This window comes from Microcebus murinus, chromosome 10 (assembly GCF_040939455.1).
Source record: "Microcebus murinus isolate Inina chromosome 10, M.murinus_Inina_mat1.0, whole genome shotgun sequence".
NCBI lineage: Eukaryota > Metazoa > Chordata > Mammalia > Primates > Cheirogaleidae > Microcebus > Microcebus murinus.
In genome coordinates this window covers 9,021,292-9,044,352 of record NC_134113.1, presented here as the reverse complement: position 1 = coordinate 9,044,352, position 23,061 = coordinate 9,021,292, and the positions used below count along the sequence as shown (strand labels likewise).

The following is a 23,061-nucleotide window of genomic DNA, read 5'->3' as shown; positions in this document are numbered from 1 at the left end:
TCCCTCCTGGGTGGTCCTGTGGTCTGGGTTTGGGGGCGCAGGGGTGCTGGCTGGGCTGCGCCCCAGGCCATTGGCAGGACTGCTGTGGGCCTCCCAGGTGAGAGGAGTTCAGAGAAGGGGGACCCATGGGGATAGATGGCACATGGGTGGGGACAGGTTCCAGGAGGTGGCAGGAGCTGGGGAGGATGTGAACGAGAGGAGAGGAGGGCACCTGTGGGCACGCAGCGGGGATGGGCCACACCAGGGGGTGACGGCCTGGACGGCAGGTCCAGTCCTGGCTCCATTCGGAGAAGCAGCATTTTTGGGCTCCTACCATGCACCAGCCCCCGGGTGGGAGGGCTCTGGACCCACACCCCGCCCTGGGAGGGCACCCCATGAGGCAGCAGGCAACCCCAAGGCCCAGGGAGGGGAAGTCACTAGCCTGAGGTCCCACAACCAAGCAGGGGTTTGGGATTGTCACATCCTCTTTGCTTCCCTGCTGCCCTCTTTCTGCGAGGCCGCCCCCCAGCTGCCGCCCTGGTGGGGGCCACGTTCTCATTTCCCTCTTCATTAGCTCACCCAGCACAGGCTCCATTCAATTTACTTAAATGCGGCCCCTGGGGCTGCTGCGACACTCTGTTCGGAGCTGCTGGTTTGCCAGCCATTCCAGCTTAATTGCAAAGGTCTCCGGGGAGGGCTCTCTGCAGGGTAAAGCTGGGGAGACAGGCGCCCACACCCCTAGAGGCCGGCCTCTGGCCCATGCCTGACCTGGCCTGCCAGAGGGCAAAGGCCCCACTGGGAACATGTGCCTTTGGGCTGCTGGCTCCAGTCTCTGTGCAGGGCGGCACTGAGGGGCCGGTGACAGCCCGGCTGCACCAGAGCCTGGCACTGTCCTTGCCAGTGGCTTGCTGGAACCAGCTTGTGAAAGCCAATTTTCTAACACTTAGGAATTTTGCAAGCCAGCTGTTACACAGTTGGTAGCTTGAAGTCGACCATGGAGGGAGTATTTACACCATGGAAATTGGCAGGTGCTGCAGATCAGGGCTATTTCTCAGAGGGCTGTTTGCCAGCATACTGCTTGTCCCTGCCTTCTCACCCATCCCCACCCGAGGGGACACCGTGGCCAGGGCAGCTCTGTCCTCTGGGTGCAGCCTCTCCCTCTGCCCTCCAGCCAGGCCGCATGGTGGGCCCTGCCCACACCTCCGCAGGGTCTCCCTGTCTGGCCTGCCCCCCTCACTCTGTCTGCCACGTCCTGCCGGAGCGCTCCAACTGCAGTCTGCTGGAGCCTCCGCCCTGGGGCGCAGCAGCGTTACTCGAGCTGCAGTCGGTGCTCAGCGGCCCCCTGGGCTGCGCGAGGCTGTTCCCACTGCTCGTCTTCCGCCCAGTCACAGCCCGCCTCGTCTCCTCATCTGCCAAGCGGGTGCCCTCACCGCGTGCCGCCCCTTCCCAGGCATGGGCCACCGCTTGCTGGGCACCTGCCAGTGCCAGGCTCTGGTCGCAGTGAGCACAGCCACCCTCGAGGCCGGCTCCTGCCCTCCCGCCCCACGCCCTCGGAAGGCCGCTGCTCAGGGAGGCAAAACCGATCACTCAGAGTCTGGGTCCAAGCCTGGCTCTGCTGTTGACCAGTGGGGTGGCCCTGGGTGGGTCCCGTGGCCTCCCGCGGCTGGTGCCCGGACGCCTCTCGCACTCAGAGGCTGGGCGGCCACACGCGCTAAGGAGGCCGGCGCGTAGTAGGTGCTCAGTAACCAGTCCCTACTCCTGGGCCTCCGGCCCCAGCCTACGCCACCACCCGGGCGGGTGTGCCCCGCACTGTCTGGAGCCTCAAAAAATTAATTAAGGAAAAAGCGAGGGGGAGGCAGATTTCCAAAACGTTCTTTTTAAAGCAGCTCCGGTGACAGCCATTGTTCGGCTGGCTCCGCGCGGGCGCCCGTGGCTCCCTCGGCTCCCAGACGCTGCTCGGCGGGGACGCACCGCCCCCGTGTTTATTTTGAGCAGCCATCTGAGGTGGCACCGAAGACAGAGGTGGCCCAGGGCCGCTGAGCGGGGCGCAGGGGGAGACGGGGCGGGGAGGGGGAGGCGGGCGAACGCGCACAGCCCCTCTCCTGCGGGGGCGGCGACAGCCAGGGAGGCGGCACCCGGGCCCTGCCAGGCCTGCACCCTGCCCGGCCACAGGGAGCTCCGCCAGCCACCCAGGGGACAGGAGTTGAGGGCTTGGCATCTACCACCTGGGGCTGGTCACCTGCCTGTGGTCACGGGTGCTTCAATGAGAGGTGCGGTTGCAGGTGCCGAGGCCTTTAGGGCGCAGAGCAAGCCGGCTCCCCGCTCCTCGTGTAGTGGGCGCTGTGCAGGGACTGGCAGGAGTGCTGGGTGAGGGGGGCCAGCCAGGAGGGGCTGCGTGTGGCTCTTGAAGGCTGCGATGGTGCCGGGGTCCCCACCCGCTGGATGGCCCGAGGTGGTGGCCTGCGCAGTCTGTAGCTGAGGCTGCGTGTTAGGCAGGTGGGACAGGTCAGCTGGGGAGGCCGGGCCTCTCTAGGGAGGCCAGATTCCTTCATCGTCACTGCAGTGGCGGCGCCACAGCTCTTCCTGTGTGATCCTCCAGCAAGCCTGGGGAGCAGGCGGGGGCGGGGTGTCTTAGCCCCGCTGGGCAGATGGGGAAGCTGAGGCTCAGCAAGGTGGAATGGCGTGCCCAGGGCTCCCAGGTGAGCGGCTGGCACAGCTGGGCTCCCAGGTGCCGGGGTCAGCGGTGGACAGTTGAATTGGAGGTGAGGGGGCCTGGGTTGGGAAGACGTTGCTCCTAGCAGCGGTGCCTGTCTCAGCTTCTCCCTCTCTCTGCACACACCCGCCCAAGCCCATGACTCCTCCCGAGCTGGGCATGGCCACCCTGGGCCACGTCGTCCTGGAATTGGAGGATGGTCATCAAGTTAGAGAACAGAAAACAGGACAGGGCTGCATGGCAGCAGGGCATGGTGCAGGGAACCTCTTGGGGTTGGGCAGACCCCAGGCCACTAGCCCCAGCTCCCAGGGGACTGCTCTTTTCTCCCTTCCGCAGCCCCTGAACGATCAGATCACTGCCCACCCAGGTCTGGGGTGACTCTGGGAAGGGAAGGATAGGGTGGCTTGGTGGTTGAGATTCCAACTCTGTGGGGGCCCAAGGGAGAGAGGCACCAACATGGGCAGCAGCCAGGGAAGGCTTCCTGGAGGTGGTGGCACTGGAGGTGGATCCTGAAGGATGACCAGGAATTCATCAGTGAGACAGAGGGACAGGTGCGGGGACCAGAAGCGTAGGCAACCCCCAAAGGACCCTGAGCCCCTGAGAAGGACGTGCACGAGGGGCGGGGCCAACAGCGCAGGAGGCCAGGAGGGCTGTTCATCTGCAAAGGACCTTGAGGCCGGCTTTATCCTTAGGGCAGTGGGGAGCCACAGAAGGCTTCTGAGCAAGTGACACGGCTGTGCTGAACTGAAGGGGATGGGGGTGAGGTCAGAGGGAGGAGACCTGGGTTGAAGATCTGCCTTCACCACAGCCTGGCCATGACGCTGGGCGGCCACTTCCCTCTGAGCCTCAGGTCCCCTCTCTGTGAAATGGGGATAAGCTAGGGCTGTCCGAGGCCCAGCACACCTGGCCCAGGAGAGAGGCTTAGCCAACATGCGCTGCCATTGGTATCATGGGAATTTCTGCTAGGCTGGAGGGATTCCAGAAGCCCCACCCTGTCTGCCCTTGCAGAAAAGGCTGGAGGCCGGGCAGCCCAGTGCCTCCCAAGCCTGGTGTCGAGCACGGACGTGCTGGCCTCACCTGTGGCCTAACCCACTTTTATCTGCCTGTCAGCACCTGGCCTTCCACTGGGCGTGTCTCTGCCATCCGTCTGTCTATCTGCTCTTTGTGCGTCTCTCTGACTCCCACTGTGTCACAGTGCTGTTGTCTTGGTCTATCTTCACGTCTGTGTCCATGGTTTCCCTGTGTCGCCGTCTCTCCACACCGTCTCGCCTCTCACTCCGCGTCTGCGCTTGTCTGTCTGTCCGTCTCTCTCCCTCTCTGCCTCGTCCCTTCCCAAGCACCCTCCCTCCTGGGCTCTCACCGCTGTGTCTCTATTCATCTGCATGTCCCTCTCCACCCTGTCTCCCTCCCGGAGAAATGCTTGCGGGAGTGATGGATGGCCCATTAGGAAAAGATGAGCAGGTGCGCGATGGAGAAACAGCTGTTGCGAGGGAGGCGGGGGCGCGCGGTGACCTTTCGGGAGCCGTGGCTCCGCGCATCAGTGGCGGGAGCGTGTGCAGCCCGGCCGGCTGATTGCCATCATGGACTGTCAGCAGCCACATTTTTCATCTCCGCGGATATCGTTTGGTGGGCCGGGAAACTGGTGCTCTGAGCAGCATCTGGGCCCTGGCTCAGCCAGGACGCCGGCCGGCCCCTCCCCGCACAGGGGCCCCTCTCAGGGTCCCCCTCTCCTTTGGGGACCATTTTGTGAGTCAAATGTAATTACAGATGGAAATGGGCCCTTCTCCTTTTATCTGGGCTTGAGAGGAACTGGCAGTTTTATTAGATTTCCCAGGCACCAGGCGGGAAGCCGATGGTTGGGTTGTTATTATTTTTTTCTTCTCCTTTTAACCTACATGGAATCAAAGTGAGGTCCCTGAGGCTCCCTGTCGCTCAGCCGGGGTCCTGGGCTGGGAGTGGGCTGTGCTTTTGACACTCAGCGCTCCTGGCCCCCCCCCCACGCCCCTGGCTGGGCCCTCTGCCTGGACACCCTTCTCTCCTCCCTGTCATTGGCTCCCCATCAGCTTATAAGTCTCTGCTGAGATGTCCCCTCCTCCAGGAGTCCTCCTGGCCGCATGAACACTGTTCCCCTGAGCCACCCTGGCCTCCCTGGTGTTAGCATGTGCCGGCTTGATGTGTCAGCTGGGTTCCCTGGGCTTTGCTACCAGAGCGTGAGCTTCTCCGGGACAGGGACCACACCCCGACTCATTCAGCTCTGCCCACCCTGGGTAGCCCAAGCCCAGCACGTCGTGGATGCTCAGATCTGTGGAATGCATATAGGAATGAATGAATGAATGAATGACTGAATGAGTTCAGGTGGGGTTTCTGTGTGGTGTAATGGGACAGTAGTTGGAGTCCAGCTTAGTTTGGTGCCCCACCCTGCCACATCCTTGCTGGGTGGCTCTAGGCCAGTCATTTCATGTCTCAGTTTTCCCAGCCTCAGTTTCCTCATCTGTAAAATGGAGATGGTAACTCGAGTTGGGCGTCGAGCTCAGGGAGGGGCACACGGTCAGGATTGAACAAACGGCCCTTCCCTTCTCCGTGATTCAGGCAGGAGTGACCTGCAGCACGGTGAGCAAACACCGGGCACTTCGCTGGTCCCGGAGGAGCCTCGGGGGGAAGGGGCAAAGAAGGGGCTGGAGCCTCACGTGACCCTTAGAGGAACGAGATCGTTCACTCAACACCCCGGTTTTATGGATAAGGGAACTAAGGCTCAGAGGAGGGGAAGGGACTTGTCCAGGGTTGCACAGCCACTCATTGCCCAAACCACGCCTGGACCCCTCATGCCACTGCCGCCCCAAATCGTGGTCTGTGGCGTGGCCCGTTCCAAACACTGGAGTTCCTCAGAGGGTGCCATTTGCAGAGCGCCACCTGCTGTTAACAACCGTGAGGTCAGTAGCTCCAGGGGCAGAGGGAAGTCTGGCTGGAGGAGGTGTGTGTAGGGGGTAGTCTCCCTCCCACCAGCTGGTGACTTTGGGCAGGTCCTCCGTGAGGGTGGCCAGGTGTGCTAGGAGCCGCCACGGGTGTCCCACGTACAGGGCTGTGCCTGGCAGGCAGGAGGTGTGTGGTCTCCATCCTCCTTTGGGGGCGCATGGTGTCTGCAGGCACCTGTGGTCCTCTGAGCCGGCCACTGCTGGGAAGGGGCACAGAGGAAGTCTGCACAGGCAGGGCTTAGGGACAGTGGCCTTGGAGCTGGCTGCCTGGCCCTCTGCAGCCTCAGAAACTGACATGAGCCTGCAAATGGGGCCCAAGTAAAGCGATGCCTGTGAAGTGCCTAGAACAGTGCCTGGCGTGTGGTAAGTGCTCACTAAACGGGTTGGGGTCCTGGGTGAACAGTTAGTTTCTAGTGAGCCCTGGCCCACCTTCTGGTCTTGCTCTACATCTAGTCGTGTGACCTCAGGCTGGCCTCTGAGCCTCAGTTTCCTCATCTGTAAAATGGGTACCATAATCCCACCCTCTGTGTGCACCACCAGCATCATTTCCAATTTCATGGAAAGTCAGCCCTGTGGGCTCCCCCAATCCTCGCTATCTCAGTGGACCTCTCAGGACCCCGAGGTGGCAGATTGAGAGGTCCCCAAGGCCATCATGCATGGGGTGGTGGGGAGACTGAGCTCCAGATAGGACACGACCTTCTAGGCTCATGCAGCCAGGGTGGGTGTCCAGAGGGGACCCACGGCGGCCCCTGGCCTGACCGGGTCTCCATTCCCCACCCTGTGCCCCACAGCCCGAGGAGCTGACCGACGTCCTGGAGATCTGCAACGTGGTCTTCACCAGCATGTTCGCCCTGGAGATGATCCTGAAGCTGGCCGCCTTCGGGCTCTTCGACTACCTGCGCAACCCCTACAACATCTTCGACAGCATCATCGTCATCATCAGGTATCCCCCCCACCACCGCCCAGCAGCAGGGGGCTGAGGAGGGGGACTTAATGTGCAGACCCCAGCCAGCAGGGTATGTAAGATGACAAGGGAAACCCAGTGCACTGGAACACGGTGATCGAAAGAGCAAAACGTTGTGATTTAGCGGTGTATGTGCTTCTGGGGTAACGTGTTAAATAGCAGGATCTAGCACTGGGCTGGTGACTGCCATCATCCCAAAGGAGGGATAAGCATAAATAATATTGAGAAATAGCTGCATCAATTGTCCCGTGACATGAAGAGATCAGTTATTTCGATTGTCCACAAGGTCATAGGTACTGCTAATTCTGTTTACATGCATAATCAAAAGAGATCTCAAAGAGGACAGTGACATTCACGGACCTCCTGTCCTGGACCGTAGCCATAGACTTCTCGGGGGATTCATGGACTCCAGGTTAAGAGCCCCTGATTTAGCTGGTGCCACGGAGCAGAAACCCACATATTTGTTGGATAGATGGATGAATGAGTGGAAGCTCTCTGTCTCTCTGTCCTCCCCTTCTTCCTCCCTCTCCTCACCTCCTCCTGGGCTCCCACTGATCCCTCCCACCTGCCCCCACCCCTGCCTGCCCCACTGGGCGCAGCATCTGGGAGATCGTGGGGCAGGCGGACGGCGGCCTGTCGGTGCTGCGGACCTTCCGGCTGCTGCGCGTGCTGAAGCTGGTGCGCTTCATGCCTGCGCTGCGGCGCCAGCTCGTAGTGCTCATGAAGACCATGGACAACGTGGCCACCTTCTGCATGCTGCTCATGCTCTTCATCTTCATCTTCAGGTGAGCCCCGCCCCTGGGGACCACACCTTTGGGGCTGTGGGCAGGAGCTTGGGGGATGTGGTTGGTTGAGGTTCTCCACCTAGACCTGGGTGGGAGTCCTGGCACTGTCCCTCAGTCCCCTGTGGCTCTGGGCAAGCACTTCCCCCGCCCCCAGCCTCAGTGTTCATCTCTGTAAAATGGAAACAGCACTGCCCCTCCTCCATCTTACTGGGTTGTCCTGAGAATGAAACAGGTGGGCGGGCAGAGGGTTTGGTGCTGTGAGTCCCTTGAGCCACCTTCGTCTCTTCCCCAGCATCCTCGGGATGCACATCTTTGGCTGCAAATTCAGCCTCCGCACGGACACGGGAGACACGGTCCCCGACAGGAAGAACTTTGACTCCCTGCTGTGGGCCATTGTCACAGTGTTCCAGGTGAGTGGCAGCCATGTGTCCATGTGTGCCAAGGGAAGTGATCCTGGCAGCAGGCCTGAGAGGGGTGGGGTTGACAGCTCCTGCCCCTCCCTGTAGCCTGAGGTTGCCCAGAGCCTAGGCCTGGGCTGGGGGTACCCCAGGGCTGACTTTGTCTCCCCAACAGATCCTCACCCAGGAGGACTGGAATGTTGTCCTCTACAATGGCATGGCCTCCACCTCCCCCTGGGCCTCCCTCTACTTTGTCGCCCTCATGACCTTCGGCAACTATGTGCTCTTCAACCTACTGGTGGCCATCCTGGTGGAGGGCTTCCAGGCAGAGGTGACTGGGGCCCTGGCAGAGGAAGGGCCCCCACAAGGCCTGCAAGAGACTGGGCAGGGGAGAGGCGGTCTGGATGGGGGAGGGTCGCAATTCAAACTTCAAGCAGGCCGCCTGTCTCCAAAGTACAGGGTTGCCAGTGAGGTGGTGAGCTTCCCATGATGGGAAGCATGCAAATGGAGGCTGTCTCTGGGATCCCTGCCTCTCCCTCAGGGGTACAGGACTAGCCCTCTCTGTCTCTGAGATTCTAAAGCCTCCAAGATCTGGGATTGGGGATCCTCCTTCCTCCATTCTCTAAGGTTTTGGGGACCCTTGCAGTCAGGCAGATGCAGGTTGTGGCCTAGGTCTTTGTTAGCTACTCACTTCCCTTTTTTCACCCTCAGTTTCTCCATCTGTAAAATGGAGGTAGAAATACCCATTGAAAAATTCAGGAGGGAAGAAGGGAGGGAGGGAGGGAGGGACTGGCCGAGCCGACCTGTGTTCCAACATGAGGGACCATCTCCCAGGGTGATGCCAATCGCTCCTACTCAGATGAGGACCAGAGCTCATCCAACTTGGAGGAGTTTGACAAGTTCCAGGAGGTCCTGGACAGCAGCGGAGGTAAGCAGGCCTCCGTGGGTCACCTAGGGGGCCAGAGCCTCCCCAGAGATCCAGGTGGGGAGGGCACAACATCTGGCGTCCTCCAGTGTAGGCTCAGGGACTGCTAATTCTCTGCAGTTTATTGTTTATGTTCATAAGCAAAAGAAATGCTAACTCTCAAAAAGAGGACAGTGACGGTCATGGGCCATGTGGATTCCAGCCACAGGGGCACGGGCAGCCCCTGTGCCCCTCCACACAGTGTGATCTGTTGGTTAGAGCCTTGGGCATGGCCCGGGTTCTGGTCCTGCCTGGCACCACTGGGCAGCTCAGAACAAGCCTCCCCCAAGCCAAGCCCAGGGTCCTTCTTGGTGACCAGGGCAGACAGTGTCTGCCTGCTTCCCGCAGTGGGCTTGGGAGTGAGGTGCCCATGCTGGGTGAAGCTCCAGGCTGGCGATGAACACAGGCAAGGGATCCGCACACCTAAATAAAGCTGAGAGCCCTGCAGGTGGGGTGCAGGGCAGGCATGTGTGATGGGTGCAACCGGGAAGACTGCTTGGTGGCAGAAGTCTTCTCAGAAAAGCTCTCCATTTCTGTTTCGTCCATGTCTGTTTCTGTCTCATGGCTTCCCTTGCTCCTGTTCTTTCTGTCTGCCGTCTGTCCCGCCCTCTGTCCCCATCTCCCTTCTCCAGACCCCAAGCTCTGCCCAATCCCCATGACCCCCAATGGGCACCTGGACCCCAGCCTCCCCCTGGCTGGGCACCTGTGTGCTGCCGGGGCTGCGGCACCAGCCCCCCGCCTCTCACTGCAGCCGGACCCTGTGCTGGTGGCCCTGGGCTCCCGGAAGAGCAGCGTCATGTCTCTGGGGAGGATGAGCTGTGACCAGCGCTCCCTGGTGAGTCCTCGTGGGTGCTCCGGATGGCCACTGCCCGCTGGGGTGTGTGTTGAGGGACCCTGAAGGGAGGTACCTGCCAGTCCAGCCGCTCTGGTGCCCAGGCTTAAGGCACTGGACTGCCTGGCCCAAACCAGGCAGGGACCATGTCTGTTGCATTTCCGGGAGTCCAGTGCCAGAGCAGGTGCTGGCAGTCAGGAGTGGATGAATAGATGGTGTCAGGGGGTCTGGCGCAGAGAACTGGGTTTTCATCTTGGCAGCAGCGCATAGGGAGGAGCCGGGCTTTGGGCTCGGGCAGACTCGAGCTTGAATCTGGCCTCTGCCACCTCCAAGCTGTGTGACCATGAGCAAACTACTGCCCTTCTCTGAGCCTGTGTCTTTGGTAGCAGGAGGGGATGTAACCTCCAGTAGATGTGCCCATGTGTCCCTGTGGTTGTGGATGGAGTGACAGGGACAGGGAGAGGACCCCTGGGGTCTAGTCCATACCTTAGTCGCTGGCTGGGCAGGCGGCCCTCTCAGAGCCATAGCGGGGCAGGCAGGCTGCCTTTGGTTGCCCCAGTCGTTGGTGCGCGTGTCCGGCGCTGACGCAAGCCGGGGCCTCCTCCCAGTCCAGCTCCAGGAGCTCCTACTATGGGCCGTGGGGCCGCAGCGGGGCCTGGGCCAGCCGCCGCTCCAGCTGGAACAGCCTCAAACACAAGCCACCGTCGGCCGAGCATGAGTCCCTGCTGTCGGCGGAGCGCGGCGGTGGCAGGGCCTGCGAGGGCGCGGGGGACGAGGCGCCGCCGCGCGCTGTGCCCCTGCACGCCCCGCACACGCACCACCACGCGCACCACGGGCCGCACCTGGCGCACCGTCACCGCCACCACCGCCGGACGCTGTCCCTCGACACTAGGGACTCGGTGGACCTGGCCGAGCTGGTGCCCACCCTGGGCGCTCACCCTAGGGCCGCCTGGAGGGCGGCGGGCCCGGTCCCGGGGCACGAGGACTGCAACGGCAGGATGCCCAGCATTGCCAAGGATGTCTTCACCAAGATGGACAACCGGCGGGACCGCGGGGACGACGAGGAGGAGATCGACTATGTAAGCGCGGGCCCAGAGAAGCGCGGCTGTGAACGGAGGGGCGGGGCCAGAGTGGGCGGGGCCCGAGGGGGCGTGACCGCATGGTTAGGGTTAGAACTTCAGGTGAGTGAGGCAGCAGGGGCGGGGCCAGGACTGCTCACACCTGAGCTGGGCCCGCCCCTGAGAGAGAAGTCCTCCCAGCCTGCTCTGGGTGGGCGACAGTTGGGGATCATCCAGCTCCCCCAGTTTGCGGCACGGCCGGCGCGGCGGGGATGGGCAGCTCTGCACTGCGTCGACCCTCCCACGCCGCCCTTCCCTTTCCAGACCCTGTGTTTCCGCGTCCGCAAGATGATCGACGTCTACAAGCCTGACTGGTGCGAGGTCCGCGAAGACTGGTCTGTCTACCTCTTCTCTCCTGAGAACAGGTGGGCGGGATCAGGTTTGGGGTGAGGGTTAGAGTAGGGGTGACATGTCTGAGAGGGAGAGATTTCTGCAAAGCCAGGCAAAGCCACTGGTGGCACCACTGGAAGATCCCTGTGGCCCAGGGGTGGGAGGTCTGCAGGGCACGGGGCAGGTCCGGGCTTTCCTGGGCATCTCCCCTAGTCTAGGCCATCCCTGTGCGGGGAACCAGGTTGGACAGATCCTCAAGTAGCCTGTGGTGCTCACTCTGAAGGGGGCATCTGAAGGCTTCCTGGAGGAGGAGGCCTTTGTGCTGGGCTTTGGAGGCAGATGGCGTTCCAGTGGGTACAGCAGGCTTGTGAAGAGGCGGAAGCTGGTCCAGGTGGAGACAGCAGCCTGAGGGGGGGATGGGGGTAGAAGCGGAGGGTATCAGGCATTGTGGTGTCCTCATGACAGGGGGCAGGGATTTGGGCCAGTGTTTGTAAAGCCTTGAGTGCCAGGGCAAGGTGGGTGCCCGCCATGGTGTGGGCGTGTGGTCCGCGGGGGCCGCTCCAGGTGAGCACCCTGAGCAGAGGTAAATTTGCACCTGTCGTGTGGCCAGAGCAGAAGAGAGGGTCACTTCCTCTAGGCCTGGTCTGTACTCGTGCCTGAGCCCCCTGCCTTCCTCCTGGTCAGGGTGGGAGGCAAACTGACACTCACGTGGCCCCCTCACCTCCCTGCCCAGGTTCCGAGTTCTGTGTCAGACCATCATTGCCCACAAGCTCTTCGACTATGTCGTCCTGGCCTTCATCTTCCTCAACTGCATCACCATCGCCCTGGAGCGCCCCCAGATAGAGGCTGGCAGCACTGTGAGTGGCTGCTGCCCTTGGGCAGGGCAGGGGGCCAGGCAAAGGGACAAGACACCGGGGCCTTCGGGGGGCAGCGTGCCAGGGCTGAGGGGGCTGGGAGCTCAGCAGGCTCAGGGGAGTGTGGCAGGGAACTTGCCTCCGGAGAGGGGAAGGCCGGCTTCTGAGAGGGGCAGCCTCTCCTGGATGCCCTTTGGCCAGAGCAGAGGCTGCCCAGGTGGCTGGGCAGTTCTGGGAGCCCCTGGGCTCACATATGTCTTTCAGGAACGCATCTTCCTCACCGTGTCCAACTACATCTTCACAGCCATCTTCGTGGGCGAGATGACACTGAAGGTAGCGCCCAGCTTCACTTGGGACCATTGCCACTCCCTGCTCGGAGCCCCTGACCTAGGCCCAGACCCCGACTCAGTTTGTCACTCGCCTGCCCATCAGCTACGTTCCACACGTGGGCCCGGGGTTTGGCCCTGGGGACCCAGAGGGTGTCAGCCGCGTCCGGCTCCCAGGAGTCACCCCGCCAGGAAGGCGAAGGCAGGGGGCACTGACAGTGTAATGGAGGTGCCTTCTGGTGGTGTGGGCGCAGAGGAAACATCCCGTCTGGAACGCTCTCCAGAGCGGGTGGCTTTGACTTGGGTTTGCCAGATGTGCCAGGAGAACCCAACGGGGCGGCCTCCTGGGCCCTGAGCCCGCCCTCAGAGGGGCGCCCAGGAACAGCCCCTGCCCGCCCGCCCCCCACCCCACCTGCCAGACCCGCCCCCTCTGTCACCCCGCCCCTCCCGGAGCCCGACCTGACTTGCCCCGCCCCCTGCGGGAGCCGCCTAACTCCCACCCTCCTCTGCGGAGTCGGGCTGGCCCCGCCCACCGCCCCGCCCCTCCCCGGAGCGGCCATCTGACCCCGGCCCCGCCCCCGCCCCAGGTGGTGTCGCTGGGCCTGTACTTCGGAGAGCAGGCCTACCTGCGCAGCAGCTGGAACGTGCTGGACGGCTTCCTCGTCTTCGTGTCTATCATCGACATCGTGGTGTCCATGGCCTCGGCCGGGGGAGCCAAGATCCTGGGGGTCCTCCGGGTCCTGCGGCTCCTACGCACCTTACGCCCCCTGCGGTGAGGACCGGTCCTCTGCGGAGGGGGTGGATGTCGCTGCACTATACACTGTACAAGGAAGCCACTAGGGTCTAAGTGGGCCCCTCACTCCGGCCCTCCCCACCCACTCACTCCTCCGGTAGTACGTTCCAGGCACCGTGGGCCTTGCTCCTGGGGGAGGAACCTGCAGACCCCGGGGTGGGGCGTGCTGGAAGAGCAGGGCTGAAGGTGGCCCCCAGTACTGCCATCCACTCTCTGTGTCCCCCAGTGGCTCACTGCCATCTCTGGGAGTCGATCTCTAGAGGAGGGTGTGGTGTGGAGCCCAAGGGGACTGGGCACAGTGAGGCTAAGGGCAAGTGCCCCAGACGGCATGGCCTGCTGTGTATGTAGATCTGGGCCTGGGTTGCAGCTCACCACCTGTTCTGCCGAAATCTGGGTAGCCTGGCTGCTTTCCCTACGTTCCCTGCCGCGCCTATGCCCTAGGGGCTCAGCCCTGGTGGCTCCAGGCTGCAAGGAGGCTGCCTCCTGGCCTGGCCTTGGGCTTATGGTGACCTGGCCCCTCCCTGCCTGCAGCGTCATCAGCCGGGCACCTGGCCTGAAGCTGGTGGTGGAGACGCTCATCTCCTCCCTCAAGCCCATTGGCAACATCGTCCTCATCTGCTGCGCCTTCTTCATCATCTTCGGCATTCTGGGAGTACAGGTGACAGCGCCCGGGCTGGTAGGGACCAGAGGGGGCTCTGTGGCCGGGGAAGAGGAAATCCAGCACAACATTCCTACGCTGCCCCTCTGTGCTGGCCAAGCTGTGGGCTCGGGCGGCTCTGGCCAGCAGCCATGGGCCTTGCCAGGCGCCAGCTCCCGGTCCCAGGAGGGAGATAGGCACAGGCCCAAATGCCTGAGCACAGGCCCAGGGTAGATGCGATTGAGGGGTGGGTCCCTCTTCTGCCTTTTGACCCCACCCAACACCCCAACACCAGCCTTGTTCCTTTCCCCCAGCTCTTCAAGGGCAAGTTCTACCACTGTCTGGGCGTGGACACCCGCAACATCACCAACCGCTCTGACTGCATGGCTGCCAACTACCGCTGGGTGCACCACAAATACAACTTTGACAACCTGGGCCAGGTGAGCACTGCCCGCCTATCCCCGATCTGACCCTTCCACTTGGGATGTGGTGACATCTCTTCCATGCCCAGGGCCCTGGCATCACAAACCTGGCTCCAGTCCTGCGCTGCCAGGACAGACGCTGTGACTTTCCTCTCCAAGCCTCAGTTTCCTCTTCTGAAAGTGGGTAGGGTAGCTGCAGGTGGCGAGGGGCAGAGATCTTGTCTGCAGAGTGCCCAGCAAGCACCTGGCACTTGGTGGGTGCTTCAGTGAACATTGGTTCCCCGTCCTCCCCCATGGGTAGCCCCCGGCTGGACCCCACTGAAGCTGCCCTGAATACCACCTGGAGGGACGCCGCAGGGCCTTTGGGGCAGTGAGTGGCCAGAGGACAGGTGTTAGGACCCCATGTTCTCCAGGAGCAGTGCTTTCTCAGGTTTTCAACAACTCATGGTGGAGAAAAGCTGTCACAGGGAGCTGAGGGGAAGCCAGTGGGGGTTCTTGTGAGCCCAGGGCCAGCTCTTTCTCATTCTGGGTGCCTTGGTGCCAGGCTGGCTCTCCTGGAACCCTCAGTGGGGTGTTCGCAGCACCCAGAGCCATTGGAAGGTTACAGCAGGGCCACAGCCCCTCACTGCAGTGGGCCACTTACTAGCTGTGCACCCTCGTATAAGTTCTAGACCCTCTCTGTGTTTCAGTGTCCTCATCTGTCAGTGGGGACAGAGATGGCAGGTCCTTGGGACGTAGAGGCCTCATGTGCCTCCCTGGCAGGGAGGGCTTCCCGGTGTCCCCTGCCTGCTCCTGGGCACCTTCAGCGCCATTCCAGACACCTTCAGCGCCATTCCCGCCTGGAAGGGAAGGAGGAGGGGTGTGCCCTGGGCGGATGGGAAGGAGGGGCCAGAGCATGGCCAGAGACACTCCCAGAACCTGCTCAGGGTGGCAGGAGCACAGAGGAGGGCATGACCACCTCTGTCTGGGGGAGGGGACTTCCCAAGTAGGACGTGTGACCTCCTGGCAGCCTCTGGTGATGTGGGACTCTTTGGCCTCCCACTAACTACCGGCGTGCTGGGCTCTGCAAGGACGGCACCGCAGGCCATGCTCAAGTTCAGTTCAGAAAACCCTTATGAGCACCTGCTGCGTGCGAGGCTCTGTGCTGGGGGCAGCAGGACCAGCCGTGACCCCGTCGAAGGGACACGAGGATGCTGGTCTGCCGTCTGTGTGGGAGGCTTGGCTGGTTGTCCTGGGGACCACCTTGATTTCAAATTTTTACAAACCAGTAAGAGTAACGATTGCCATTTTATAGAAACAGGCCCAGAGACATTGAGGAACTTGTCCCAAATCACACAGCCGGTGAGTGGCGGGGGCCGAGCTATGATACAGGCCTCCTGCCTCTGCTCTCATGAGATCCTGTGTTCAGGTGCTGGGGCGAGCTGGTCTCCACCCCTGGAGTGTGATGGCAGGAACCTTCTAGTATACTCTCAGGAGCATTCCCTGCAAACCTGGCAGGCAGGTGCTCATTAGCCCCAATTTGTGGGTGAGAGGACAGGGGCTTGCGAATTTTCTTGCCCAGGACCACACAGCTAGTTGATTTCAGAGCTGAGACTGGAGTCCGGGGCTGTGGGTCCGGTGCTGTTTCTGCTGCAGCAGTGAGTGCAGGGTGCGTGGCGGGCACATAGCGAAGGCTCTGCCACACCGGGAAGGCCTCTTTATCTCTCTGCCTCCCAGAGGCAGAAAAATGGAGAGCTGGGGAGGGGTGGGTGCAGCCTGAGCCACCCACACCCCTCACCTCTGCACTCTTCCTCCCCATGTCTACCAGGCTCTGATGTCCCTCTTTGTCCTGGCATCCAAGGACGGCTGGGTGAATATCATGTACAACGGTCTGGACGCTGTCGCTGTGGATCAGCAGGTGGGCATGGCCAGGGCCAGGCCAGGCCTGGACTGGGGGGGAGGGACATGGTGTCCCTGGGGCCCAGTCTTCTGAAACCGGTGGCAGCGAGCCCCACAGCCCTGGTGTCTACGCACTGTTAGCATGGCCCACCCCTCACATCCTGGCCTGAACCTTCACCACTGGGGCTGCTCCTTAGGTAGCGTGAATCACTGCTCCGTTTGCTTCCGCAAGTTCCCCCTGCTCTGCAGGGAGAAGCATCCAGGCTGCTTCTGCCTGGAGGAGCGCAGAGCCTGGTGGGTGGAGAGCTGAGTGCAGCCGGAGCAGAGGGGCCGAGCCAGCTGGCAGAGGGACAGCAGGTGCACTGGGCCAGAGAGTGAGGTGTTCAGGGAGGCATGAGAGTGAAGTGGCTGGAGGTGGGGGAGGAGGCGAGTAGGGCCGGATGGTCCACAAGACCCCGTGTATCCCATGGCAGGGGCACGAGTTTATTCAGAGGGAAGAGAGAGCCAGCGAAGGGCTTATAGCGAGAGTGGTGTCCGCTGCCTGTCAGGTTTGCTTGTTGTTAGTGCAGGTGGTGGGATGGATTTGGGGAGGGGGATAGAGGAAGGGGGACAGGGAGGATGCTGAGCCTGGGCTCCCAAGACCCCACTGGGAGCAGAGGTCCCCTCTGGGGCTAGGCAGGGACTTTAGGCCAGGCACATGTAGCTGACCAGAGTTGGCTTTGCCCAGACTGAGGGTGTCACTGGGGGAAGGAGAGGGAGATTCTCTAGATTAGGAGGGGGAGGAGTCAGGCTGTGGGTAACCCTAGGCCTATAATGGACCTCTGGCTCTTGACCTCATGGGTCCCACCTGGTAAGACTCTGGAACTGGGGGTGGGGGCAGGGGGGCGCAGGGGGAATGAGGACACTTGGAGGCATCTTCCTCCACTTCCTTGTCTACACACACGGACTCCACCAGGGCTGTGCTCTCCCTCTGCTGGCTTGCTTGTCTTCTGCCTTGTTTCTGGGTGGATGAATAAGGGGAGGGAGGGATGGATGGATGAGTGGGTGGATGGGTGGGTAGGTGGACGGGTGGTTGGATCAATAAGTGGATAGATGGATAAGTGGATGGATAGATATGTGGATGGGTGGGTGGATGGGTGGGTGGATGGGTGGATGGGTAGGTGGATGGGTGGGTGGATGGGTGGGTGGATGGACGAGTAGATGGGTGGATGTGTGGATGGACGGGTGGTTGGATGGCTGGCTGGATGGTTGGATAGAAGGATGGGCAGATGCATGCGTGAGTGAATGGCTAGGTGCATGAGAGGAAGAAGACGGGTAGATGTGTGTCCAGGAGGCAGCAGCCGAGCGGGGAAGGACAGGGGGCTCTCTTTGCTGAGCACCTTATTGTGCCAGGCCCAGGGTGGGCGTTTCCTACCTGCTGCCTCACTCACGGCGGCCTTGGAGGCTCTGCGTATCCCAGTCTGCGGGCGTGTGCAGGGTGGGCACCCGCCGGTGGCCCTGCCGTGCCCGGTCCGCCTGCTCAGCCCCCTCTGGCCCCCGCAGCCCGTGACCAACCACAACCCCTGGATGCTGCTGTACTTCATCTCCTTCCTGCTCATCGTCAGCTTCTTCGTCCTCAACATGTTCGTGGGCGTCGTCGTGGAGAACTTCCACAAGTGCCGGCAGCACCAGGAGGCGGAGGAGGCGCGGCGGCGGGAGGAGAAGCGGCTGCGGCGCCTGGAGAAGAAGCGCCGCAGTGAGTGGCGCAGGGCTGCGGGGCACGGGCTCTGGGTCCCTGCCTGCCGCTGGCCGCCCGCCGAGGCCGGGGCCTGACCCAGCCTCCTGTGCCTCTGAGGCTGGAAGGGAACAACGGATACAGTTGCTGTGCGTGGCCCAGCCCCTCCTCCCAGGGTCTGCCTGTCTCGGGGACCTGAGCCCCATCAGTGGCACCACTGCCACCTGAGCGAGGCCTCGGGGGTTCAGGCCACGCAGGGGCAAAGGCAGAGCCTGGGCGCCCGGCCCTGGGTGGTAGGAACGCTGCCCTCCCCCAGCAGGCCCGGAGCCCCACCATGCGCTCGTTGGGGCGGGTGGGGAACCAGCGTCCTGCCCTCTTTCCACCTCCCCTGCGCCGTGCTGCTTCCCTCCTGGTGACCTGGCTGGGTACAGGAGACCTAGCACGGATTCCGGGGGCCGGGTGGGCTGACGTCTTTCCCCCTTGCTGTCTCCCTCCTCCATCTCCCCGCCCTCTGTGCTCCGTTCCCTTCCCCTCGGCACCAACGCCTCTGGTCTGTGCCATTCCCCGCCCCCCACGCAGAGGCCCAGCGGCTGCCCTACTATGCCACCTACTGTCCCACCCGGCTGCTCATCCACTCCATGTGCACCAGCCACTACCTGGATATCTTCATCACCTTCATCATCTGCCTCAACGTGGTCACCATGTCCCTGGAGCACTACAATCAGCCCACGGTGAGCCCCGCTCTGCCTCCCAGCCCAATGCCACGTGGCGAGGGGGGCGCAGGGGTTGGGTGATACCAGGATCTGGGCATCCCTGCGTGCTGGGTCCTGTGCTGGACACTGCAGGGAGAGGGGGCGCAGGTCTTGGGTGACACCAGGATCCAGGCATCCCTGCGTGCTGGGCCCTGTGCTGGACACTGCAGGGGGAGGGGCGCAGGGGTTGGGTGACACCAGGATCCGGGCATCCCTGCGTGCTGCGCCCTGTGCTGGACACTGCAGGGGGAGGGGGCGCAGGGGTTGGGTGACACCAGGATCCGGGCATCCCTGCGTGCTGCGCCCTGTGCTGGACACTGCAGGGGGAGGGGCGCAGGGGTTGGGTGACACCAGGATCCGGGCATCCCCACGTGCTGGGCCCTGTGCTGGACACTGCGGGGGGAGGGGTGCAGGGGTTGGGTGACACCAGGATCCGGGCAGCCCTGCGTGCTGGGCCCTGTGCTGGACACTGCGGGGGGAGGGGGCGCAGAGCAGCACTGCCCCTGGGAAGACCAGGGCCTGGTAGGACAGACGCCTGAAAGGCAGAGTTCAGAGGGAAGTGTCATTCCTTCCTGCTGGGCGGGGGAGGCAGCACTTGGACCCAACAGGGAACGTGGCTAACAGTGACTGTGGCAGTGCGTTAAATACTGACTCTTTGCAAGGCAGACTACATATATGAACCTTTAAATCTTCACAGCAAGCCTACAGTGGTGGGGTGGTGGCTTTTTCCAGATTTTATAGATGAAGAAACTGAGGCTCAGAGTATTTAAATATGCTGCCCAAATCACTCAGTCTTTGGTGGTGGAGCCAGGGCTGGAACTTAGATTTGCATTCAGAGCCTGCCACACAGCCTCTGTTACTGCCTGGTCACACGGAGCCCAAGGGAAGGGCATTCCAGGTGGCAGGATCATTTCAGGCAAACACTGAGGGTGGGAGAGGGTGACCAGTTCCCAGCTAGTTGCAGACAGGGTACATTCTAATGACAGGAGAGGAATATTGTGAATGCAGGGAAAGGAAGGACAGCCACTGGCAGAATGGAGCAGTAAATTATAGAACTTCCAAATTAACAAGAAGAAATGGAATAATAATCGCTCACATTTACCAAGTATTTATTCTGTGCCCAGCACTGAATTATTATTAGCTCATTTAATTTTCATAGTAGCTGTCTGAGATCAAGTGACTTGCCAATGGTTACACAGTGAGTAAGGAATAAGTGCTAAGCCAGGATTCCAATCTAGGCAGTCTGGCTAATGAGCTTTTCATCACGACTCCATACTGCCTCCAGAGAGGAGCAACTGGACCATACCAGCAGAATAAAAAAAAAGGAAATGGGGGGAACAATGATGTAAAATAAATAATACATGTCAAGTAAGATGGAAGGAAAAAAAGCAGTATATAAATCATTGCACTAAATATAAATGGACTAAATTCTGTTCTTAAAAGGCATAGACTTTCTGACTAGAGGTCAGGTCATGGGGCCTGGATCATGCTTCTCTTTTCCCTTCCTCCCCCAATAGTCCCTGGAGACAGCCCTCAAGTACTGCAACTATATGTTCACCACTGTCTTTGTGCTGGAGGCTGTGCTGAAGCTGGTGGCATTTGGTCTGAGGCGCTTCTTTAAGGACCGGTGAGTGGCTGGGCTGGGCTGGGGCAGCATAGGGTGGACTGCAGGATGGGGAAGTTGTCCTGACCCCTGGAAGCCTGGAGCAGTGTGAGGAAGGGAACCAGTAAACATTTGTGCACTGGTGGCCAGGGGACCCCAGGTACTGCCTGTAGCCCTGAACAGGAAGTGGCATGGTCTCATAAGAGGATGCAGGGCATTCTACTAGGTCCCGCTTGGTGGGTGCCTCATACTGCAGGCAGAGCAGGACCTGTCTGATGCTAATCCTCCTTAGCGACAAGTGAGGCTCACAGAGGTTGATGGACTAGCTCAAGGCCACACACAGGGAGCGGCTAGCTCAAGATTTAGATCTAGAAGTCAGAGCTTGTGCCTCCCCCCTGCAGGAGGCCAGAGATGTTTATTTAGTCTTGTCAGCCCCTGGCTTGAGGGAGCAATGGCTGTGAGGGCAGACAGGGGGCCAGCCCCCGTGGCATCTGGAGGGGCTAGTAGTGAGGGTGGCAGCACAGCCCAGTGGGCCACAATAGGAGGGTGAAGGACAACTAAGGTGTGTCTGAGCCAGAGGGCTCCTCCTCCTGACCCCCGCTCCTGCCCCCCCGTGCCCGGCTGAGCAGGTGGAACCAGCTGGACCTGGCCATCGTGCTGCTGTCCGTCATGGGCATCACGCTGGAAGAGATCGAGATCAACGCGGCCCTGCCCATCAACCCCACCATCATCCGCATCATGCGGGTCCTGCGCATCGCCCGGGGTGAGGGCCGGGGGCAGGCAACGGGGCAGGCAGGGTGGGTGACAGTCCCAGAGTTCCCCTTGCCCGGGGACAGTGCGCAGGAGTGGGTGGGGAGCGGCAGGGGCAGGGGTGTGTCAGCACGCGGGACTCCCTGAGGAGCAGGGGACAGCAGAAGCTGGGAGGAGCTCAAGGCTGCCACCTGTGTGCACGCCCTCATGCCCTTGGACGGTTTGCACTGACGCGTTTTTGTGCGCACCCTGCTCACCCTGTAGCTGCACCCACGTTCTCGTAGTGTGGACCGGAGCGCCGGACTCTGCTTGCACGCTCCTCCACGTCCTCACTCTTCTCCCACATTTACACATGTGGGCACACACACACACACACACGCACGCACACGCACGTCCCCGCTGGCACGGGGCTGAGCGGGCTGGGCTGGGTCTCGCCCGCAGTGCTGAAGCTGCTGAAGATGGCCACGGGAATGCGGGCCCTGCTGGACACGGTGGTGCAGGCTTTGCCCCAGGTAAGAGCCGCCTGTCCCGCGGCGGCCCCGCCCGGGTGTCATCGGTGGCATTCTGGGCCCTGACGTCCCTTCTCCTGAGACCTGCGCAGAGCTGGTCAGATGCCGTCTCGGGGGAGGCAGTTCCAGGTAGGGGCTATGAGAGGTGGGAAGCCCCTCCCGCCTCGCTCGCCCGCCTCACCAGCCAGTCGCCGATGCCCGCTCTGCTCCAGCTCTGCGCGGGCACCGAGGACCCGTGGGATGCCCCTGGGAGCCCTAGGCTGGCCGGGGGACAGATGCCTCAGGGCAGTGTGGGGAGGGGTCTTCAGCGTGCCCCTAAGGGAGAGGATGGCGCCAGACACTCGCTGGGGAAATCAAGGAAGGCGGCCCAGGAAAGGGGACCTTTGAGCTTGACCTCCAAGGGGGGCTTGGCAGAAGGAGGTGGCAGTGCGGATGGAGAGGTTCCGGTGTGGCATTGCAGGAGGGCCAGCACGACACCCTGACCAGGGTGGGGGCCCCTGAGAAGGAGAAGGGGACCCCTTCTCAGGAGATCCCCGAGAAGTCCCTCTTCCCACCCTCTGGTCCGTGGAGGGGATATAGGGCCAAGGCCACAGAGGGTATATTTTTCATCCTCCTGGGAATTCTGCAGTCCCAGTCCCTCCCTCCCTTGTTGTCCTGACTGCTCGAGGCTCTTTCTCCCTCCCCTCAGGGTGGCCTCTGCTCCGAGGTGAGCCTTGTGCACGTTCGTGAATCCATTGCGACTCATGGAGTCTTAGGACATTTTGGGCATCTTAAAATACAAGGCACAGATACAGCACACTGAAAATAAGGATAAAAGATTCACAGCCCTGGGAAGGCAGAAGCAGAGCTAATCCTTTCAGGGACCTGGGCTAAGGACACCAGTGAGTTTTGTTCTCGAGTTTGTTGTGAGCTTCCCAGCAGCCTAGTTACAAAGGAAAAGCAGCATAGCTCTCGTCAGGTCAGGATGGAAAGCAAGGGCATTCATTCAAAGAAATGTGGGTTTCCTAACACTAAATTCCTTCAGAGGACTTTGTCACATGGGAGATGGGGGTGATGCTGGGCTGGGGCCTATGCAGACAGGAAGTGAGTTGGAGCCCAGACTTGGGCCATCCTGCCCGGGATCAAAGCCTGGGCCCTGGGCATGTGACTTTCCTTCTCGTGCCTCAGTTTTCTTGCCTGTGAAATGGGGGTGATGATGAAGCATCACTCCCTCAAGTGCTTATTTCAAAGGTTGTCATGAGGTTTCAAATAGGTAACGCTTATACAGCACCTGAGAGGGCCTGGTTCATGGGAAGTGCCACAGAGAATCTGCTAAGGATGGGGGTGGCGGGTGAGTGCCCAGCCCCCCAGGCCTCCTGGCCCCCCCGCCCCTCCCCCACTGCTGAGCTGGTGCAGGGCACACGGAGATGTTTGGGGGTCCCCGCCCCAAGTAGGAGACACATTATGGAAATTAAAGTTTCATCAGCGCGCTAAGAGAAGCACGTGGCAAGTACCACGTGGCCATGGCTCAGGGCTTACCCCTCCAAATCTATCGGCCGACGCCTACCGTGTCATGTGGACACTGGACATCTCCCCAGTGCTGTGGAAACGAGACTTCAGCCTTTCCCACCATGGGAGGAAGCATCAGGGAAGGCTTCTCAGGGGAGGTGACCCCAGAACTGGGCTTTGCTGGGTGGGGAGGAGGCATTCGCCAGGCAAAAACAGAGGGTGTTCCCTGCGGGGGGAACAGAGCGTGCAGAGGCGCGACAGGGTCCGTTTGCTGGAGTGC

General features: G+C 61.4%; 2 protein-coding genes across 2 annotated transcripts in view; one reads left to right on the top strand and one right to left on the bottom strand.

The window, feature by feature from the left end:
- RPS19BP1 (ribosomal protein S19 binding protein 1) overlaps positions 1-23,061 on the bottom strand; it is a 211,555-nt gene that overhangs the window by 99,484 nt on the left and 89,010 nt on the right. The window lies entirely within an intron of this gene.
- CACNA1I (calcium voltage-gated channel subunit alpha1 I) overlaps positions 1-23,061 on the top strand; it is a 109,083-nt gene that overhangs the window by 75,274 nt on the left and 10,748 nt on the right. The window contains exons 11-29 of the mRNA XM_012741729.3: positions 6,456-6,607; positions 7,228-7,413; positions 7,706-7,823; positions 7,987-8,142; positions 8,646-8,739; positions 9,408-9,610; positions 10,216-10,686; positions 10,990-11,090; positions 11,789-11,912; positions 12,174-12,242; positions 12,823-13,007; positions 13,560-13,686; positions 13,980-14,105; positions 15,895-15,984; positions 17,508-17,700; positions 18,259-18,410; positions 19,949-20,058; positions 20,664-20,797; positions 21,226-21,296. Of these exons, the coding sequence (XP_012597183.3) occupies positions 6,456-6,607; positions 7,228-7,413; positions 7,706-7,823; positions 7,987-8,142; positions 8,646-8,739; positions 9,408-9,610; positions 10,216-10,686; positions 10,990-11,090; positions 11,789-11,912; positions 12,174-12,242; positions 12,823-13,007; positions 13,560-13,686; positions 13,980-14,105; positions 15,895-15,984; positions 17,508-17,700; positions 18,259-18,410; positions 19,949-20,058; positions 20,664-20,797; positions 21,226-21,296 (2,862 nt within the window). The remainder of the gene's footprint in view (positions 1-6,455; positions 6,608-7,227; positions 7,414-7,705; positions 7,824-7,986; positions 8,143-8,645; positions 8,740-9,407; positions 9,611-10,215; positions 10,687-10,989; positions 11,091-11,788; positions 11,913-12,173; positions 12,243-12,822; positions 13,008-13,559; positions 13,687-13,979; positions 14,106-15,894; positions 15,985-17,507; positions 17,701-18,258; positions 18,411-19,948; positions 20,059-20,663; positions 20,798-21,225; positions 21,297-23,061) is intronic.